This window comes from Neopelma chrysocephalum, unplaced genomic scaffold (assembly GCF_003984885.1).
Source record: "Neopelma chrysocephalum unplaced genomic scaffold, ASM398488v2 Primary Assembly neopelma1_101, whole genome shotgun sequence".
Lineage (NCBI taxonomy): Eukaryota > Metazoa > Chordata > Aves > Passeriformes > Pipridae > Neopelma > Neopelma chrysocephalum.
This window is the reverse complement of record NW_020897764.1, coordinates 3,571,953-3,591,082: the sequence shown is the minus strand read 5'-3', so window position 1 is coordinate 3,591,082 and position 19,130 is coordinate 3,571,953. Positions and strand designations below refer to the sequence as shown.

Here is a 19,130-nt window from a genome sequence, read left to right as displayed (position 1 = left end):
AAAAGTCATGGAAAAGGAGTAAAGCAATGAAATTATGAAAATCAGAGCTCTGTATCCCCTACATACAGTCTTCGTTGGACAGAAAAAAATATTCATTCAATACACATAGAAGAAATCTTTGGGGTTTGTGAGTAATTGTCACCAAAGTGGTGACACTGATCCATCCATTCATTGTGTGACACCCAACAGTGGGTTTGGAACTCTCTCTTCCTAGAAAGTGGAAATGTCCCACATGCTTTTGGGATGGTATTAGTTCTTTTATTATGTATTCTGATAGTATTTAAAGTAAAAAAAATTGGAATATTGTTTAATGCCTGCTCATATGTAGGGCTTTTTATTTGTAAACCTCCTTTTATTTTTACAAGCTTTTGGCAGATCTCATGATCAAGAATCAGAAATATGAGCAGTCAATAAACCTTTATCAGAATGTTGTGGGGAAAATCACAGGTATATAACATTAAATAAGTGTGAAGGTTTTTTGTTGATTCAGATTTTCACTCCAAGTTTTAAAAAACTTACTCATGACAGTGTGAAAATTGTTTTCTCAATTCCACCAAAAGAAATTTCCTCTTGTGAGTAAAATCCAGGATTTTATAGGAACTTCGGTAGTGTAACATTACAGTATGAATAGATCTGACAGTTTTGGAAGAGCTTTCTTCTAGAAGCTGGAAATGCCAATAGCAACTGGATTCTTTTTGGCTCTGTGGCTCTGCCATTATTTCTTTTAAAAACCTTACCCTTTTCCCAAGAGATAAACATTTTTGCTGTATCTGATTAATTACAGACACAAACCAAAACAAAATAAAGTCTGCATGATTTAAGTCAATATTTAAATTTTTCCAGATTTGAAATCATCTGAGTTTTTGTAAGATAGAGATAAAATGTACTTCATTGCTTTATAATTTTTGTGTAACTATTCAGCCTCGAAAAGATGAGTTGATTTGCTGAGAAAACATGTTAACCTTAATAAAACTACATTTTTCTTTGAAGTTATGAATAAACAATAATTTTTGGAATCTGGCTATAACTACTTCAAAGGACTCTACTGCTGGTAAGGCATGCAAAAGAATATTTCTGGATTTTGGATTTTCAGACCAAAACCTCTGTGGAGTTTGTGTGACTGCTTTAAAACTCAGTTTGTAACCCAAATTGTTTGTAACCCAAATTATTTTAACTGGAGTCTGTTTACATCTTTATTGTTTTTTTTGTTTGCTCCAGAGTAGGTCTCTATAGGTGAAGGTGACTGGGATGTGTGTGAAGATACAGTAGAGAGTATCTGTCACAGATCTTTCAGCCTGCACAGGACTGTGTTTGCAGCACTGAATGAAAATAACAGTAAAATATTCATTATTTAGATGTGCAATACTTTTTACTTCTGAGCATTGATGTCTATTTACAAATTCAAAGCCCCTCAGGAACTTGCTGTGCTGAAATGGGAAGGTTGTACTCTTCCCCTGTCTTGCTTCTTGCCACGGGGTCTCACCTGCCTCTTTGCATAGAGCCTGAAAATCATCCAGTTCTGCACCTGCCTGATTCAGCTTTCCAAACCAACAGAGAAACAACCAGCAAAAATAGGAATATATTTTCCCTGGTGTTAGTGAATCAAATCATTTCACCATGCGAGAGGAAAAGTTCCAGAGCTCAAGGCAAGTGAAGAATTTGGTGCCAGGAATAGAGTGATAACAAGTCACTTCTTTTTGTGGGAACAAGCTGTTAGAGCAGCTCAGCCGTGTCAGTAACATTACCCTTGGCACAGCTGATCATCACTTCTGAGCTATGTAAATACCTGTAACTGGAGAGCCCACAAGCCAATGCCCTAATGCTGTGTGCTCCTCTGACAAATTATCCTTGCCAGCTGGCTGCCAGCCCTCAGAGGGCTGGTTCCTTCCAGAGCATGGTTGTTAAAGGAAATGCTGTTCTTTATCAATATTGCTCTCTGTTTTATTTGCCATCATCACCACGGTGCAGGTGCCTCTTTGTGGATGGTGTTAAACAGCACAGCCAACATCTGGCACGACCCATCGATTCTCTTGCTCAACTTGATCACTGCTCAACAAAGGGAGCTTTGTGCATTTAGTAGAGCTCAGGGGTTTGCTACGATTTCAGGGTGGGAGTGGGAGCATCAATTTGGAGATTTAGGGGAAAAGTTTGGAGAAATGTAGGCATCTGTGTCCCAGAGAGAGATCTGAACTGGCAGCTTTCCAGCAACACATGCCATTGACAGAGTTTACATTTATTTAATGCCCAGCAAAAGTACTTCATTAGTTGCAGAAGCACTCCTCGTCTAAGCATGTATTCAGAAACAAAGTATTTAAGCAGTCATGATTAAAAGTAAGGATTGTGGTACTTGGGGAAAAGTAAACAAACTCATTCTCCTCCAAGGCTAACTTCTTCCTTGGCATAGTTTATGTGGTTGGTGCCTGATTTGTGTCTTTTTTAAATGATTGATTTTACATTAATCTGTGCATCAGAACTGGCAAACACATGATCTGTTAAAACTGTAAGAACTTTGAAGCTAAAAATGTCTTATGAAGGATGGCATATGTATGAGAAAACCTGTACATCCATTGATATATTATAAAAAGTCAAATATCTATCTGAAGAAACCCATACACTTAGAGAGTTTATAAGTTTTTAAGATGTACACTTATGCAAATATTTCCAAATTCGCTTTTTCTAAAAAGACTCTTCTTTTTTGTGGCACTTTATATAGGTAAATATAGAAACTTCACTCTGAGAAGATTGGTCACTCTTTCCAAATAGGCACATGGACAATCTGATCAAGCTGTGAGGTAATTTGGCAAAGTTGGAAAGGACAGTGACTGGGGCCAGAGAGTTATGAACAGTATGATTCAGATTTGTCTAGATCTTCTTGGGCTTTGGCTCTTCATGTGCCACATAACCACAACTTTTCTGACAGGCTGTTTATAACTTATGGAAGTGATTTTTCTACTCTGGTGAACTTAGCCACTCCTTCCATTGTTTGGGATAAGACTACATTCCTGAGAGATGCTTTTGCCTCTACCAAATCCAAGACTTTTACTGTAGGGCTGTGTAAAAGGTAGGTTGGCTGCTGTCTTGAAGTTTTCCTGTGCATTTTCATTTAATTGTCAAGTACAGCACCCTTTTTAGGGTCCTTTTTCAATGCTTAAACCAGGTTCTTACACTTTGAAAAGGATTAATTTGATTCACCACTTCCAGCAAGTTATCCCTTTATTCTCCAGGGAGAGAACAATGTGCCACTGCTGCCTCAACCCCTTTAAAGCTCACAGTGTTCTCCCACCTTCAGTAACTGTGAGCTCTTTGAGAACAGCATGAACCTATTAGAGGTGGGCAGCACTGACAGTATCACTGTGCTTTGTGCTTGAGGACCTTGGCATGGCCTTTAGCACCAAAACAAGCATTTTGAGTCTTTGTTCGAGATGTCAAAGCCATCCTCTCTTTCCTTTCCATTCCCATCTTTCTGCATCAGTACATGTTCAGTGAAAAACTGTCAGATCTGTTACTCCAGACCAGCAGGTGTTTAGCATCATACCCTGGAGTTGCACAATTCAGTTCTCCTGCAGTCTTTTTCCTCGAATTTCTCAGGGCAGGAAGGAGACTCCAATCAGAACCTGCCTCCACTGCGGGTGAAAATCTTACCTTAAAATATCAAAACCCAGATGAAAATATTTCAGGGCCAAAGTTCTTAATAACTATTTACTGCTATTAAAGAACAGAGAAGGCTGGGAAATCACTAAGGATTTGAGGAATTTGAACACAGTATTTCAAAAACTGCTAATGAAGTTTGCTATTGGTAATCCTCATTAAGATACTGGCTTACTATCGTCTGGTCTCAGTCAAGTTAAATTTTATTTGTTTATTAGTCAGAACCATAACCAGTAGAGAGCTCTGTTGCCCAACTGCTTTGCAGCATCCAGACTTTTCAAGAAGGTGATATTGCTCATATTGAGGGTGAAAAGATTAATTGCTTCACTTTGCATCAGCAGCAGGCTCACAAAGGAGATATCTGGACAGAGTTTCAGATGATGAAAAAAAATCATTTTATTAGTAAACCAAATGGGTGGCACCCATTATTTATTCCTGTGTCTAGCTGGCAAGACATATCTCACGTCCATGGGGTTAAACTCTTTCAACTCTAAACCCATTTGTGTGCAACCCAATTGACTGTTTGAATTGTTTCTGGCTTAAAATATGCACTAAAATGTGACCAAGCATTGTCTGGGACTGTGGTGGCTCACATGGGGCAAAACCACACCAGAAATTGTGTAAACAGTTTCACAATACAAACAGCAGAAAGAAATGCCAAGCCCTAACCTCTGGTGCAGTTTAGTTCTTCTGGTGTAGAAGGAGCTCTGGATCTGGAGACATGTGTGGAAAAGTTCCCTTTCAGCTAACTAAACCTCTGGAGTTCTGGCTTTGACTTACCTTGGTGATATTGCGGATGCAAAGCACAGAATCAGTCAGTGTACCAGCTCTCCTGATCCCTTCACCAGTTGTCACTTCTGTAGAAAGTCCAGGGTTTTATTTGTCACCGGGAAAACATCTTTGCTACCCTGTTTAATATTCACTGTCAACTCCTTGCCTGGTTGGAAGGTTCATCCTAGTGATCTGAAAACTCAAAGTTTGTCATGCCTGGGAATATCCCAAAGCCCTCCCTGGAGAAGATCCATCAGCCATACGTAGCAACAGGTGTAGTGTCAGTGTTATGGTATCAAGAGATAAGATACTGCAAGGCTCCCATCTTCTTTACCAGCAAGCACTTAGCATCAAGTTTATCAGCAAGTGATTTACTTGCCAAGAGCTCCAAACATACTAGTGAAAGTGTTAATTTAAAGCTGATAACCATGAAATGGGGAGTGGGGGAAGAAGGGATAGGGAACTGAATCCTAAGCGATGTAGCAAGGACCTGAGCAGCAGGTCCAATGGGTAGAGACCCAGATGAGGCTTCTCAGGGCTTTTTTGCCTTCTTATTTAGCATTTCCTCCAACATAGCAGTTTCCAGAGAAGTCTGATCCAAGGTCGTAGCTCCACTCTATCAGAGCTGATCCTGAACACAGGCAGCTGAGCACCCAAGGCTGTGGGGACAGAGATGCAGCACTTGCTGGTGCACTCACAACCCTTGCCAGGTGGGGTTTGCCAGTAGGGATTCATATGGCCCTAGTCTGGCCAAGGACCTTCTTCTGGTCTGTGGGCTCCTAGTGAGTCCAAGAGCCCTGTCCTTCCTTCCAGCTCTTCTTGTGCTTGTTTCGGGCCAGACTTGCCACCTCAGTCTCTGCTGTCCCTGTTTAACGTGCTGGTGTTGGTTGTCCTTCTGGATAAGAGCACACCTGCAACTTCTCAGCAAGAGGAATTCTGATCCTCAGTCAAAAATAGCTTCTCTGTGCATCCAAGTACACGTGTTCTTCAGCTGCTGTCTTCTCAGGGGCCCTTGTTGGTTTGGGTGGAACACGAGGCACCGCAAACACAGTGAACTGCAGCTAAACTAGACGGGCATCTCCACCAAACCAGCTGAGAATACTTTAGCCACCACCTCGACATCCACAGGTGGAGGCACTCAGCCTTTTTTCTGCCCTTTATGTTGAGTTTCCTGAAATTGGCTGAAATTGTGTTCTTTGAGATATGTTTTTATGTATATTCCTACATTCATTGCTTTGAGGCCACCAGTCTTTTTCCTTCTTTTTCCTCTTTCTAGAAATTCCTATGTTGAGAAAAACAGGTATTTTAGGGTGTGTGCCTTTCTTTTTTACATCAGCACGAATTACATGAGAAAGAAGAAAGGAGGGAAAATAAAGGAGGGTGCCTTAAAGTTGTTCCCTGTGCGTATAAATTTCCCTGAGATATAAATTTGTCAGTCTTGAGTGCATGAATATACATGCAGGAAAAGCAGAAATGTACATACTGACAGCCCACTTAGAAAGAGGTATAGGTAATTAATATCTAACCATTCTTTTTTTTTATCATCTTGCCATTTTAAAAAATAAAGGAAAATGCAGCACTTCTAAAAACCCTCCATGCTGGAGAAGGATGGTGTTAGCTATAGAACAAGTATGCATGTAGTAGCAGTTTAAAGGTGATAAATTTCTGGTCTGGGAAACAGTGTGATTTATGAGATACTTAGAAAGACAAATGCGAAACTGCCCTGTTTACATGTGGGGTAGTCAGAATTTATAGACAAAATTGCTTACTGCTTTACATCAGTCACTATTTGAGAAATTAGGAAATGCCATAGAGAACCTGATGTCACAGTAATTTAGATAAATAGAATGAAGAGGTGCAACAGGGTGTAAGAGCAGCAGAAAAGAAATATTAAAGGAGTTTTGCCCTTGTTTTCAAGAGGGCCCAAATCAGCTAAAGACATTACAGAAATACTGTGGAATGGCTACTACAGACAGACATGATGTAGAAAAAGCTCTCAGTATATTTGTAAAAATTACAAAAAATAGGTAAAATAGTCTTTAGATCTTTTCATTCGCATTCCTTCCTGTTACAAATTGCAAATAGAGTCCTGCTTTGCTTTTTTAACTATTTTTTTCTCCACAATGAATGGCATTTTCTTCTTAACTTTAAAGTAAAAGCATTGAAATTAAATTAATAAGCATATTAAGATATGATATATAAATTTTTTTCCTAAAGTTTTTATACTTTTTTCCATGTTGAGTAAGGATTAAGAAACAGAATGTAGGCTGTTTATCTTGTACTTTTTCCTCTTTAGTTAAGGTCAAAGTGAACTTTTCCAGTAAGCACAGTGGGCAAGATTCTGATGTCATTAATACTAAAATTTTCCATTGATTTCAATGAATTTAGGAATACTAGTGTTTATAAAATTCTACAGACTAATTTTCCTAAAGCATGCACTTTATTTACTTGTAGAAAAATCATACCCATAACTCTTAAGTGTTATGAAAACTGTGGATTTCAGTGAACTGCTTTCTAGCACAATCGTTTCTTAAAACACTGACACAGAAGACTGAGTTATGGACTGAATGTTCTGCAGAATCTGGAGCAAGATCAAGCTACTCTGCTGTTAAAAGTAAATAAATGGGACATTATTTCTCAAGACTTTTCTTTCAGTTCTGTGTTGTCCTTGAATAATTTGAATTGTTGATGTTTTGCTACTTTCCTAAGATTTTTAAATGTAGTCAAATCAATATTGGGAAACAACAAGTGTGCAATTACAACTGGCTGAGCACTCTGGTCTTGATCCAACAAAATATTTCATTACAAGCTTTCCCTGCACACATATGTACACTTAATTATTTTAAGGGAGCTTTATGAATGCTCAAAATTAATCATCAATCACTAAACATATTAAAGCAGGTAACAAGCTTTGCTACTTAAAGGAGCCCTTTGACCTTGTTTTAATGAGGAGTGTTTTGGATAATTAGGAGTCAAATGACCCGAATTCTTCTACTGCACTGAGGAAACGTTGCCACATTGACAGCACCCAGCTGTAACATGTTATTCCTGAAGATTGTATCATTGCTTGTACTATAGGAGATGGTTTTCTTTTTGTATCTTCTGTGCTCAGACAAACAGAAAAGCCTACACAATGGTTTTAGTTATGAGAACTTTTGTTTTGTCTATTCCATCTAGTTTGTCAATAATATGTTGCCCTAATATAAAGATTTAATATATAAATTCGTCTATATTATGAAATCCTGGAAACCTGTCTGTAGGAGTTTGGGAGCAAGATAAAAAGAGAAAAGTGCAGGTATATGTACAGTGGTTTTTATGCTATATTGAGTGTTTACTCTAAAAGGCAGTTCTGAGGGTTATCTCACAATCTGTTAACAACCTGTTTGGTTTTGCATTACCTTTTCGTAATACAACAGTGTGAGACACAATATGATCACTAACATAAGAAGGGAGATTGATGTAATTCTTGTGGTCTATATTTTCAGAGAACCCTATGGTTTGGGTTGGAAGGGACCAGAAAGATCATGTTATTCCAACCCCCTGCCATGGGCAGGGACACCTTCCACTATCCCAGGTTGCTCCAAGCCCCATTCAACCTGACCTTGGACACTTCCAGGATGGGGCAGCCACAGCTTCTCTGAGCAACCTGTACCAGGGCCTCACCACCTTCATAGGGAAGAATTTCTTCCTAAATATCTAATCCAAGCCTGCCCTCTGTCAGTTTGAAGCCATTCCCCATTATCCTATCACTCCTTTCCCTCTTCAAAAGTCCCTCTCCAGCTCTCTTGTAGCCCCTTTAGGCTGGAAGGTTCTCTGAGTTGATATTTTCTTGGAAGGAAAGCATTCGAGTTATTTTGACAATGGTCCAACTCCATGTGATACTTAAAACAGAATGTCAAGGCCAGAATTCAACTCAAACTATTAGCAAAAGTGAACTGGGTGTTGTCAGATGTTGATGAATGAGAAAAAAATGGGTTGCTAGTTTTTGCTCATCTCCCCATTCACTGATCCTTATGTACTGCTTTATTCTTCAAATAAAACATGTACTGAAGCAGTTTATCCTTTCCCTCCCCAGGTGCTGCAGAAAGGTTTTGAATAAAAGCAGTAAGACCCTCATATGCAGTGGTCTGTCATAAAGACACTGTAAGACCTGTCATCTCCAGCAGGTTCCAGGACCTGGGATTTCTCCTGCCCAGCTGCTGGAGCCCAGTCTGACACATCCTCAGTGAGATTCTGGGCCCTTGGACCTGCTATATGATCTTCTAGTTGCCACCTAGTCATAGAATCATTGAATCATTAAGGTTGAAAAAGGCCTCTAAGATCAAGTCCAACTGCTTGTCCTGCAGCCTCGTGAACACCCCAAATCCTGAAGTTCACCTTTTTCCTTTCTAATCAGCAGCACCATCCAGGTGAGCTCCCTCCAAAGCTCAGCCTGTAGTTCCTCAACGGGCCATCAGTTATGATCTGGAGACTTTTGCCCTTCATCATCACCTTATTTATCCCTTGTCCCTTTGTGTCCCTGTTTTTTGTTTATCCCTTTCCCTTTTATTTCTAATCCCCTTTAAATTAAAACGTCCTTGATCTTGTAACTTTAATGAGGCAGATGCTCTCACATTCCATGTACCTCCAACAGCCTGTATATCAAATGTTTTTGAAAAGCACTTTACAAGTAGAGTTTATGAGTGTGTTAGAACTTGCCTGAACCTCAGCAGCCCTATAAATTTATCAGGTAGCATTTCTCATAAATGTGTACAGCCCAGTGTATGCTGAATATCTAGTGATATTCAGTCCATTGCCCTTTCCATCAAACATCATCCTGTGAAACATCAGTAAATATGGGGTAACTGTGTGTATTTTGTGAGACTGACTAAATTTGGTAAACATTTTTATCATTAAAGTGAGTATACTGGCATTACCTTACACCATTTTTCATTGTCAGTGCTGAAATACGAAGTTTTCACATATACTGGTTTTATGTTTCCTTCTTTCTAAAAATTTCTGTTGAGTTGGATATATTTTACATGAGCCTTCAAAGATATGTGTCAGGATATAGAGATAAACAGTGTGGCCTGACAAATTAGCCTTTTCACATCATCATTACCTTTTCCAGCTCAACAGTGCTCATACTGAAATAAAGGTTTCATCCTGTAGCAGTGAAAAGAAGGAAGGAATTTGTTCCTTTATCCTCATTTATTGGTTATCTTCATTTACTGCTGAATAAGACCATAGGAGTATATTTATTAAGAACTGTGTTTTAGATCAAGGTTTTAATGATGGTTTCAGAATAGTATATCCACAGACTTTTTTACTTTTATAGCAGAAGTATTTCCACTTATGTTGTCCTAACTTATTTCCAGATGATGATAAGCTAGGAATATTTATAGGGAAAGGCATGTAAGAGCAGAGCAGGCATAAAGCTGCACAGCAAACATACACAGTGAACCCTCTCAGCGTCTGGAATTCAGTTTGTGCTTTAGGGCCTCCCTGAAAGATGACTATATCTCCATCTTTGTGCTCAGTAGCTCCCAATGGATCTCATCAAGTCCACCCAAATGTCCTTATTTTCTTGTACAGTCCTGGAATCTTTCCCCACCATCCATCCTACCACTCACAACATCCCTTGTGCTTCCCATCATTCTTAAAATAATCTACACACCCAGAAAATGCTGCTGTCATCTAAATATTTAATTCAGATTCTCTGAGAACAAGGACGTAAAAGCTATATATAATTAAACAGTGCTAGATCACTAATTAACTAAACAATGCCAGAGCACCATTTAACTAAACAGTGCTGAATCACCAACTTAGACATTGTCCCTCTTTTTTTGTACAGATAACTGTTAGCACACTCTGGCATAACACGGGTTTGCACCAGCCCATGGTTCTTGTAGCAACTTTTATACGTGATTTGGAAAGCCAGTATGGAAGAGACCCCGTGCTCTATAGGCAGCATGGATGAGACCTCTCTGGTTTAGAGATAAAAGAATTTTGCCATATGGACACAAACAGGGCCACTTGAGTTTGTGGTGTTGGAGTTGGATGTGGTGATCCTTGTGGGTCCCTTACAGCTCGGGAGATTCTCTGATTCTCTAAGATGCCTCGTTTTGTTTGCTGGTAAAGACTTGGACCGCAGAAATTCCTTTTTGCCTACACGTGTGAGAAACCCCAAGATGGCTCTGCCTTGAGATTCTCTCTCAAAAAGGAAGAATTCTGGGCTCTGATTCCAGGACTGTTCATGTTCTGAAACTAATTTGATAGCCTCTGGAGGGTTGTGGGCTCCTGAGCTTTAGCAGTAGTTAAAATGATGTGTTTTGAATGTCACCTTTAGACTTCAGTATCTCCAGCCAAGCTTCACAACTGGAGGTCAATGGTAATGCTGAGATACCAAAAATAATCATAGAATCACGGAATGGTTTGGTTTGAAAGGGAACTTAGAGATGATCAAGTTCTAAACCCCCTGCCATGGGCAAGGACACCTTCCATTAATCAGCCTTCTCATTGCCATTAACACAAATCTCAGTATTTTTTCATTTCCCCATCTCCTCATTTCCTAAATTAAAATTTTTTCACCCTAGCAAGTGCTTGTATATGGAACAGCTTCTCAGTCCCAATGCTTGCACTCCTCTCTTTCCATTCACATATGTCCTGTATGTCAACCACTTCCACAAACCACACATGTAGAACCCAGAGGGAAACTCAGACAATCCCTTAATAGCCCTAGACTAAAACAATGCCTGGAGTGGAGGAATTCTGAAAACAGCTGTAATTCTTCATCCTCGGTGTAATTTATTTCTCCTTTGGGCATTAGAACCCAGCCCCACATCAAAGCTGCACAATGAGTGTGATACCGTGTTCATGGCTGCAGAGGACAGATCATGGACAAGCAGTTGCTCAAACCAAATGCCACAGTGTCCAAAAAGAGAATAAACAACTACATTCTTAAACAACATTTTACGTATGGAACTCATAAAGTCTTTGGAAAAATAAATTGGTGATAAATAAATGAGTGAGTTGGCCCAGTCTAACATGCAGGGATGATGAATGTAGTGAAAGTAAGGGAAGAGACTCCTTGGGTAGGAGGACACTTTCTGACCTCCTTAACCAAAACTAACTGGAAGCTAAAAATGATCTATGGTGTAAAGGGGAAAATGTGTTCAATGACTTAAATAAAGTCTCAGTGCTGAAATATCGCACTGAACTTTTTATGGCTTCCAGTAAAATAGAAAGGATTTGTTCAAGAGGAATGATAGGGAAAAGGTCCTGATCCTATGGTGTCTTTTCCATGGGGAGCGGATTCCATCAGCTTACCTGGGTGGGTGACCCAAGCTGTCTTTTCCAGCAAAGGGTCACACAGACAACGAAGGAACAGAAACACTGCTCCCACAAGGAAAGACCAAGAGATCTAGAACTGATCAGTCTGGAAAAGGGAAGGATCTCATCAAAGTCCATAAATACCCAAAGGGAGGGTGCAAAAAGGATGGATCCAGGTTCATTCCAAAGGGAGGAAGGAGAAGAAAAGGATCCTAAAAAAGGCTCAGCATGTCCAGCCAAGGTCAGTTTAACATGTCCAGCCTAGGCTGAACCCCCTCATTTTTCCCTGTTGGTTATTGCTCTGTTTATCTGGTTGACAAAGATCGGTTCATGTTACATGGAGCAGCAGACAGCTGGACTGATAAATACATTTCTTACAACATGTGCATCCACAATTGCTAGTCTGGAGTGTTGGCCTTTTGAGCCTGGGTTTGTCCTGCCTTGTTTTTGAAGTGGTCTGAGAGCACTCAAAATTTCTCTCTTTTTTTTTTTCCTTTTTTTTCCCCCCTGCTTCATGGTCCTGTGGGAACCATGCAGTGTGGAGCTGTTTGTATAACCTTGGGCTCTACCTTGAGCAGTTTGGGTTTTTTCCACCTAGAGAACATTTTTGATCAGTTTAATGAGTCATGAGTAGAGATAAGTTGTATTGATACCAAATTTAGACACAGCCTCTTACCAGGTATTTTAGTATAAAAAGATATTTTCTTGGAAAAAATGCGACCACTTCTTTAAAGATGCTTTGCTTTCTGGTTCTTCTGAGTTGCCTGGGTAAGATGCAATTTATTTTAGCTGGGAAGGGTGAACCTCTCAACCTCTAAGTGATGCAGATTAGAGCATATAAATTTTTTTCTCTGCAGTTACTGTGCTAGGGCAAACCCTGATGTGGCAGGGTTTCCCTTTGTTACAGGAGTATTATCTCCATGAGAAAGATCTGGAACTTCTCTGAGGGAGGGGGAACCTACACCCTAAAAGAAAGAGGATTTAGGCTGGTGCAGCAGTGTGGGGTTGGATTATGGGGAATGAGTCAGTTTATATGAGAGCTTTGTATCTTAAGGCCTGTTTCTGGTAGTTTTCAACCATGGAGGCTTTAAAGAAGCCTCCAGGATGGAGAGTGATCACAGTGTCACCACGTGCAAGTCTCAATCACTCCATCTTTCAGACCTGGCTGGCTGGGATGACTGATGCTCACATGACAAACTGCTCTCCTTTTTTTTGTGTGTTAGGGGCAATCTCTGGAAGTCCCCTGAGGGACACTCTTCAGCAGGATGTGCTGGCAGGGCGAGTAATTGGAGGCCACGAAGCCCAGCCAAACAGCTGGAAGTGGCAGGTAATACTGGTGTGTCTTATACTTGAAAAAAGCCTTATATTTGAAAAAAAACCAACCACAAGAGTGAGGAAAGGACAGCTTCTGCTGTCCAAAGCCACACACACTGTTTCTGCAGAGAAATGGCATGGCTTGGGTGTAAAATATGTTGCTGTTTCCTCCAGGTATCACTTCAGATTGCCTACCCTAATGACCCGGGGTACTATGCTCACATTTGTGGTGGGACCCTTATCAGCAGCAAGTGGGTCATGACTGCAGCCCATTGCCTCAGTGTGTGAGTAGGATAAAAAGTGTTAAAACTCCTTTTGTGCTTCTCATTCTTGCTGCAGATGGGAGCCAGACTCTTCTCATCCTCTGAGCTCCCCACTGGTGCCATGCCTTGCACAGCTGGACGTGGTGCTGCTCACTTAATCAAGGGAACTGGAAAACTCTGTTTGCTTTAGCCTTGATTTTACATAGTAATTGCTGACTTCCTGGGAGCAGAAATCAAGCTGATTGCTGATTTGCATAAGAGGAGGTGTATTTACATGAGTGTGAACATTTTGCATGGTTTTGCATCCCGAGAAACCTCCACGGAGATGGAAAGATGGCATGTTTGCTGGCATCTGAGCTGTGCTGTACATGCTCTGCAGCAGGTCTGACATGCACCACCTCAGCAATACAGCGGGACACCAACAAGCTGTAACACCAATAAAGTGTAACAAGCTGGTCCTTCATACTCTGTTTCAGAAAGATGCAGAGATGCAGAATGAACCTTCTTGTTCAAGGCCAAACTCAGCACTGTGTCAGCTGATGCTGCACCTTCACTTGCTTCGCCAGCAAACTGCAGGCAGCATGTTCCTAATTCCACTTAGAATCATAGAGTCATAGTTTAGGTTTGAAAAGTCATCTAAAATCATTGAGTCCAGCTGTTAAACCAACACTGCCAAGCCCACCACTAAACCAGGTTCTCAAGTGCCACATCTACACGTCCTTTGAATCCCACCAGGGGCTATGAGTCCACCACTTCCCTGGACATCCTGTTCCAATGCCTGACAACCCGTTCAGTGAAGAAATTTTTCCCAATATCCAACCTAATCCTCCCCTGGTGCAACTTGAGGCCATTTCCTCTCATTCTGTCACTGGTTACCTGGAACAAAGACCAACTCCCATCTTGCTAGAGCCTCCTTTCAGGTAGCTGTAGAGAGCCATAATGTTTCCTCTAAGCCTCCTTTTTTTCCAGGCTAAACACTCCCAGCTCCCTCAGCTGCTCCTCCTCAAACTTGTGCTCCAGACCCCTTCACCAGCTTTGTTGCCCCTCACCAGACTTGCTCACAACAAATGTAGCTACAGTCCATTGAAAATCCTTTGATGGAAGGTGCTTTGGAAATTATTGCACTGGTGGAAGTATTTACACTGCAGAGCACTTGGTGGGGAGTAGTTTTTACATTCATTATTCTGTGATTGGTTTTCAGGCCCCCAGGAGCATCCTACCGTGTGGCTCTGGGTGAGCACAACCTCCTGGAGGTGGATGGCACCGAGTACTACATTGATGTGGATGCAATCTTCATTCATGATGGCTGGAATCCCAATGACATTGCCAACGGGTAATTATTTTGAGTAACCTCAGATGGTTGAATGATATTTAGCATCCTGTCCCACTAGCGTTTATGTGTGTGTTCAATCCAATTCCCAGTGAGGCTGGATTTGTGGGAAGCACTGAAAGATGGTGCAAGGGAGATTTCCCAAGCAGCTTCCTCTCTTGGAGGTGTTCCACGGTGTCTGTGTGGACGACCTCAGTCCTGCTTTGCCCAAGATGGGGAAAAAATGGGTCTCTTTTCCCCATCTTGGAAAAAAGGGATGGATCTTGGATGCACAGTGGATTCAGGGGCTTGCCAGCAGTTATAGCACCATGTGCCTCTGACAAAGGGAAACCAACAAGGAAATGCTGAAGGACTGTCTTAAATCACCCCTCAGAGACATGCCCGTTCACCCAAGATGCACCAAAATTCACTCAGAGTTTGGAGAGCTCCAAAGCAGTAGGAGGTTTTTGAGGGATATTAGCCCTTTATGAGTCTGTACTATGGCCTCTTCTCTCTTAATTGCTCCTATTTTCCTGTTGCCTGTGATACCTATAAGGAATAATTAATGATATTTGCAAGGTGCATCATACCAGGATGTCTGGTTTACGACTGATTCAGGATTTTCAGTAAGGAATCTTTCCCCTACATCCTGTTTCAGCTATGACATTGCCCTGCTGCGCCTCGAGTCTCCTGCCAATGCCAACGGGTTCGTCGAGCTGGGAGTGCTTCCACGTACAGGAGAAATTCTGCCCAATAACTACCCCTGCTATGTCACCGGCTGGGGGGTGGTTAGTGGTAAGTAAGGGGGAAGTGGGAGGGTTGAGGTTCCCTCCTGATTCCAGAGGGACCACTATGAAGGTAAAGCTTCCTTCCTCAACCCCTGGAGCTCCTGGACCATCGTGTCCCCCTTTCCCTGCTAGCGGGGGGCGGCAGTGCGGACAGGCTGCAGGAGGTGATGCTGCCGGTGGTCGACCACGAGATCTGCTCCCAGGATGACTGGTGGGGATCCCAGGCAAAGGACACCATGCTCTGTGCAGGTGGAGATGGCGTGAAGGCTGGATGCAGTGTAAGAGCTGTTGTTATCAAAGCATTTTTAAGCATCTCTCAGTTTTTTTCCTATCTCTCTGACCTTGCTGTTCTTTCACTCAGGCCCTGTTTTTGCTATTTCTCCACCTGGAATAGCTTTCCTGCAAATCCTGGCCCCTTTGCTGATTTCTGCTGAATACCTCCCAAACCAGATCTGCTCCACATTCCTCCATCTCCCCACAGCAGAGAGAAAACCTCCAAGTGCTCAGGATGTGCCTCTCCCCTCTTATTTTGGAGGGGAGGTTTGCCCTGTCTTCCAGCAGCATGTCCCATGGACCAGATCCTGGGGACTAGGTTGAAACTTTGGCAGTTGCCTCTGCCCTCACCCAAAGGGTGAAGCTGTGGGGAAGTCAGTCCACTCCTCCAACACTGCTGTCACACTGCACCCCGGGCCAGGCAGTGCTTCCCTCTGCTTGTCCATCCTTCCCTCCCCTTCCACTCTGTTTGCATGGACAGCTGAATTTGCTGGAAGTTTTGGCCATGTCCAACAGCACTACCTGGCCCAAGTTGGGTGGGAAAGGAAGATGCTGCGAGGTTCTCATTACCCCAGGGGTTCCAGGCGGCCCCAGCATCAAGGCAAGGAGGTTTGGCACGTGAAGGCAGGGAATACCTGTGACCTCTGCCTGTATTCCCTTTGCTGCAGAGGTGGCTTCCCGTAAGAGCCACCATGCAGAGCCTTTAAAAAATTGTGGACAAATACATAACATGTTTGATTATGTAAAGATAGGAATATAATAGAGACACATATAGAAATAAAACAGGTTAAACAGTTATACATATTTCAATTACATTATATAAGGTAATTATAGGTCTGTAGACATTTAGTGTATTTTTTTTTGTGAGGTTTAATTATGGTAGAACCCTCTTAAAAACCAGGTCCTGAGCCAAGCAAAATCCTTTATCTTCTCATATATTTTAATCTGAGTTCCTTTCTTTTTTACTGCTTTAACTTCCTAGGACTCTTTGAATATACATGTTTGTGAAAAACAAGGGGAACAGCATTTCCCTTCTCCCTGGTCCCTTACAACTGGAGTGTGCACTGATTTTTTAACAGAGATGCTGGGCAGGTGGACCTTGCAGGAAAGGATTGTGTTTTATGCACTGTGCCCTGGACCATTTGCTTACAGTCACTAAATTTGCAGTGGTGGCAAATTAGGGTTTCAGCCCATCCTGGGGTTATATGTGTGTGTGTGTGTGTGTGTGTGCATATGTACATGAGGACTGAGATAACACATAGAGGGGCTGATTTTTGCAGGAATTCAGAAGGTGCTGGGTAGTCTCTGCTGGGGACCAGTCAACCCTTGGAAAAGAAAGCAGCACAAATTTTTATTTTCATGGTTATTTTCATGTTTATTTCCATGCTCCTTAATCCTATCCAGTCTTCCAACTGCTCAGATAATTTAGCTCAATATGTTCCTTTCCTTCCTCTGATCCAGGGGGATTCTGGGGGCCCTCTCAACTGCTACAAAGATGATCACTGGGAAGTCCATGGGATTGTCAGTTTTGGGTTAGTGCCCTACTGTAACACCTACCAGAAACCAACAGTCTTCACTCGAGTGTCAGCCTATGTGGACTGGATCTACAGTGTAAGTTGCTTGATGCCTGTGAGGTAACCTGGTGCATCTCCCGGGGGTTGGCAAGGGGTTACCAGGGGAATTGGAGTCTTTCATTTATTAGACCATTGGGGGTCAAGCTGGGAAATCTGGAGAGGTCGAAAATCAGGATATTTGATGTTACTTTTGGTGTAGTCAAACAACAGTAAGGAAGGAGCTGCTGCCTTGAAGCTGCAATGCTCTGCTGAGGAACACGGACAAAATTCAAGCCAGGCAGGAACTGGGCTCTGTGTCCAAAAAATTATCATCATCATTCACCCAGACAAAACCTTGCTGGAGGAAACCAGGGAAGGAATCAGCTGAACGGGAAATACAGCAACCATAAAGTATTTCTGCAAGTGCAAGTCCTGCAGTGCTGCACTATCCACCATCAGCTTCACATTTGGGAACGAACAACTAGCTCTTTGCTCCCAGAAATAATGACTGGCACAAGGAGCAGCCGTTTCCCAGGCACAGGGGATGGTTATGTGGAAAGGCAGCTGCAAACTATGAGTCCTGCTGGAAAGAAAGGTGGGGAGAGGTATTTTAAATCAGTGTGAGGAAGGGGGAGGTTACTGTGGTCCGCAAACCATTTTGGGTGGGAACGGATTTTTAGAGCAATCTCCTGGCCCAGCTGGGAACAAACCCTTCTTCAGAGCATTACCTGGGATGAAGACATGCCTTATTCTGGCTCTCTTACTGAATTAATCACTTTTTTGTTTTCCAGACTATGGAGAATAATGGGGGGTTCTAGAGAAAGATCAACTGGTGTATGAATATAAGAGATAAGAATGAAGAATCTCTGCTCATTAACCCTCCTCTCATCCCTTCTGCACTCTCTGGGCTATTAACAGCAAGGTTTGGCTAATGGGATAATAAAGTCTCAGTGACTGCAACCAGTGACCCATTGCTGTGTTTGCTCAGCCATAGGCACAGCTCAGACCAGGCCAGCAGGGAAGGAGACTCCAGTGAATGTTCCAGTGATGCTCCCCTTAACTTGGGGCTGGGCCATGGCAGCGAGCACAGGTCCTCAGGGCTGTCATTTTGACACCAAACCCACCCTGAAGATGACCAGGATGGGTTTTTCTCATTGAGGGTTTCCTTAGGGATAACCCCACCATCAGAGAAGGTGGTCAGCTCGGTGCTTCCGGGTCAGTGGGAGCAGAGCAGTGTGTGACACTGCTGGGCACAAGTATAAATATTCCTATTCTGTTCTATTCTCAGAGCAGCCAAGGAGTTTTGCTTGCAGAACTGGGTTATCTTCATATTCCTAAACAAACAGCCTCAATACAGCGCTGCTCATACAGAAACCATCTGCCTCAAGTGTAGTGGGAAACTCAACCCACAGAAAGAACAATCCATCTAACTTATTCTTAAAATCCACTCTGTACAGGATGATAATTTTTAAAATTCATTTTATAAGACTAAGAGTCCAGAAAAGGGCATTTCTGGAGGATGCTTTTCTAGAGAGGAAGCAATAAATTCAGTGTTAAACAATCCCTTGTGCTGTTAGGTGTGCAGGGGACTCAGCCAGCTGGGCAAGCCTGTCTGCAGTGCATAATATTTCCAAATAAAAGCCATCTCCCTCTTAGACACACAGCAGGGTTGGTAAAGGGAGGGAAGGAGGAGGAGAGAGAGATATATGTGCACAGTAAAGCAGGATTTGTCTTTTTGTGAACTGCAAAACCATCCCTTCCCCATCCCTGGACATGTTCAAAGCCAGGTTTGATTTGAGCTTGGCTTAGTGGAAGGTGGCCCTGCCCATAGTAGGAGTGTTGGAACTGGATGATCTTTAAGGTCTTTTTGAACCCAAATCATTTTATGATTCTGTGAACT

At 42.2% G+C, this 19,130-nt stretch overlaps 1 protein-coding gene across 1 annotated transcript; it reads left to right on the top strand.

Moving 5' to 3' along the window:
- Positions 1-11,958: 11,958 nt before the first annotated feature.
- LOC113973432 (elastase-1-like) lies at positions 11,959-18,048 on the top strand. Its single transcript, XM_027695516.1, has 9 exons — positions 11,959-11,971; positions 12,954-13,057; positions 13,219-13,326; positions 13,958-13,964; positions 14,520-14,640; positions 15,275-15,411; positions 15,537-15,682; positions 17,139-17,288; positions 18,022-18,048. The coding sequence occupies exons 1-9, from the start codon at positions 11,959-11,961 to the stop codon at positions 18,046-18,048; spliced, it is 813 nt and encodes a 270-aa protein (XP_027551317.1).
- Positions 18,049-19,130: the final 1,082 nt, after the last annotated feature.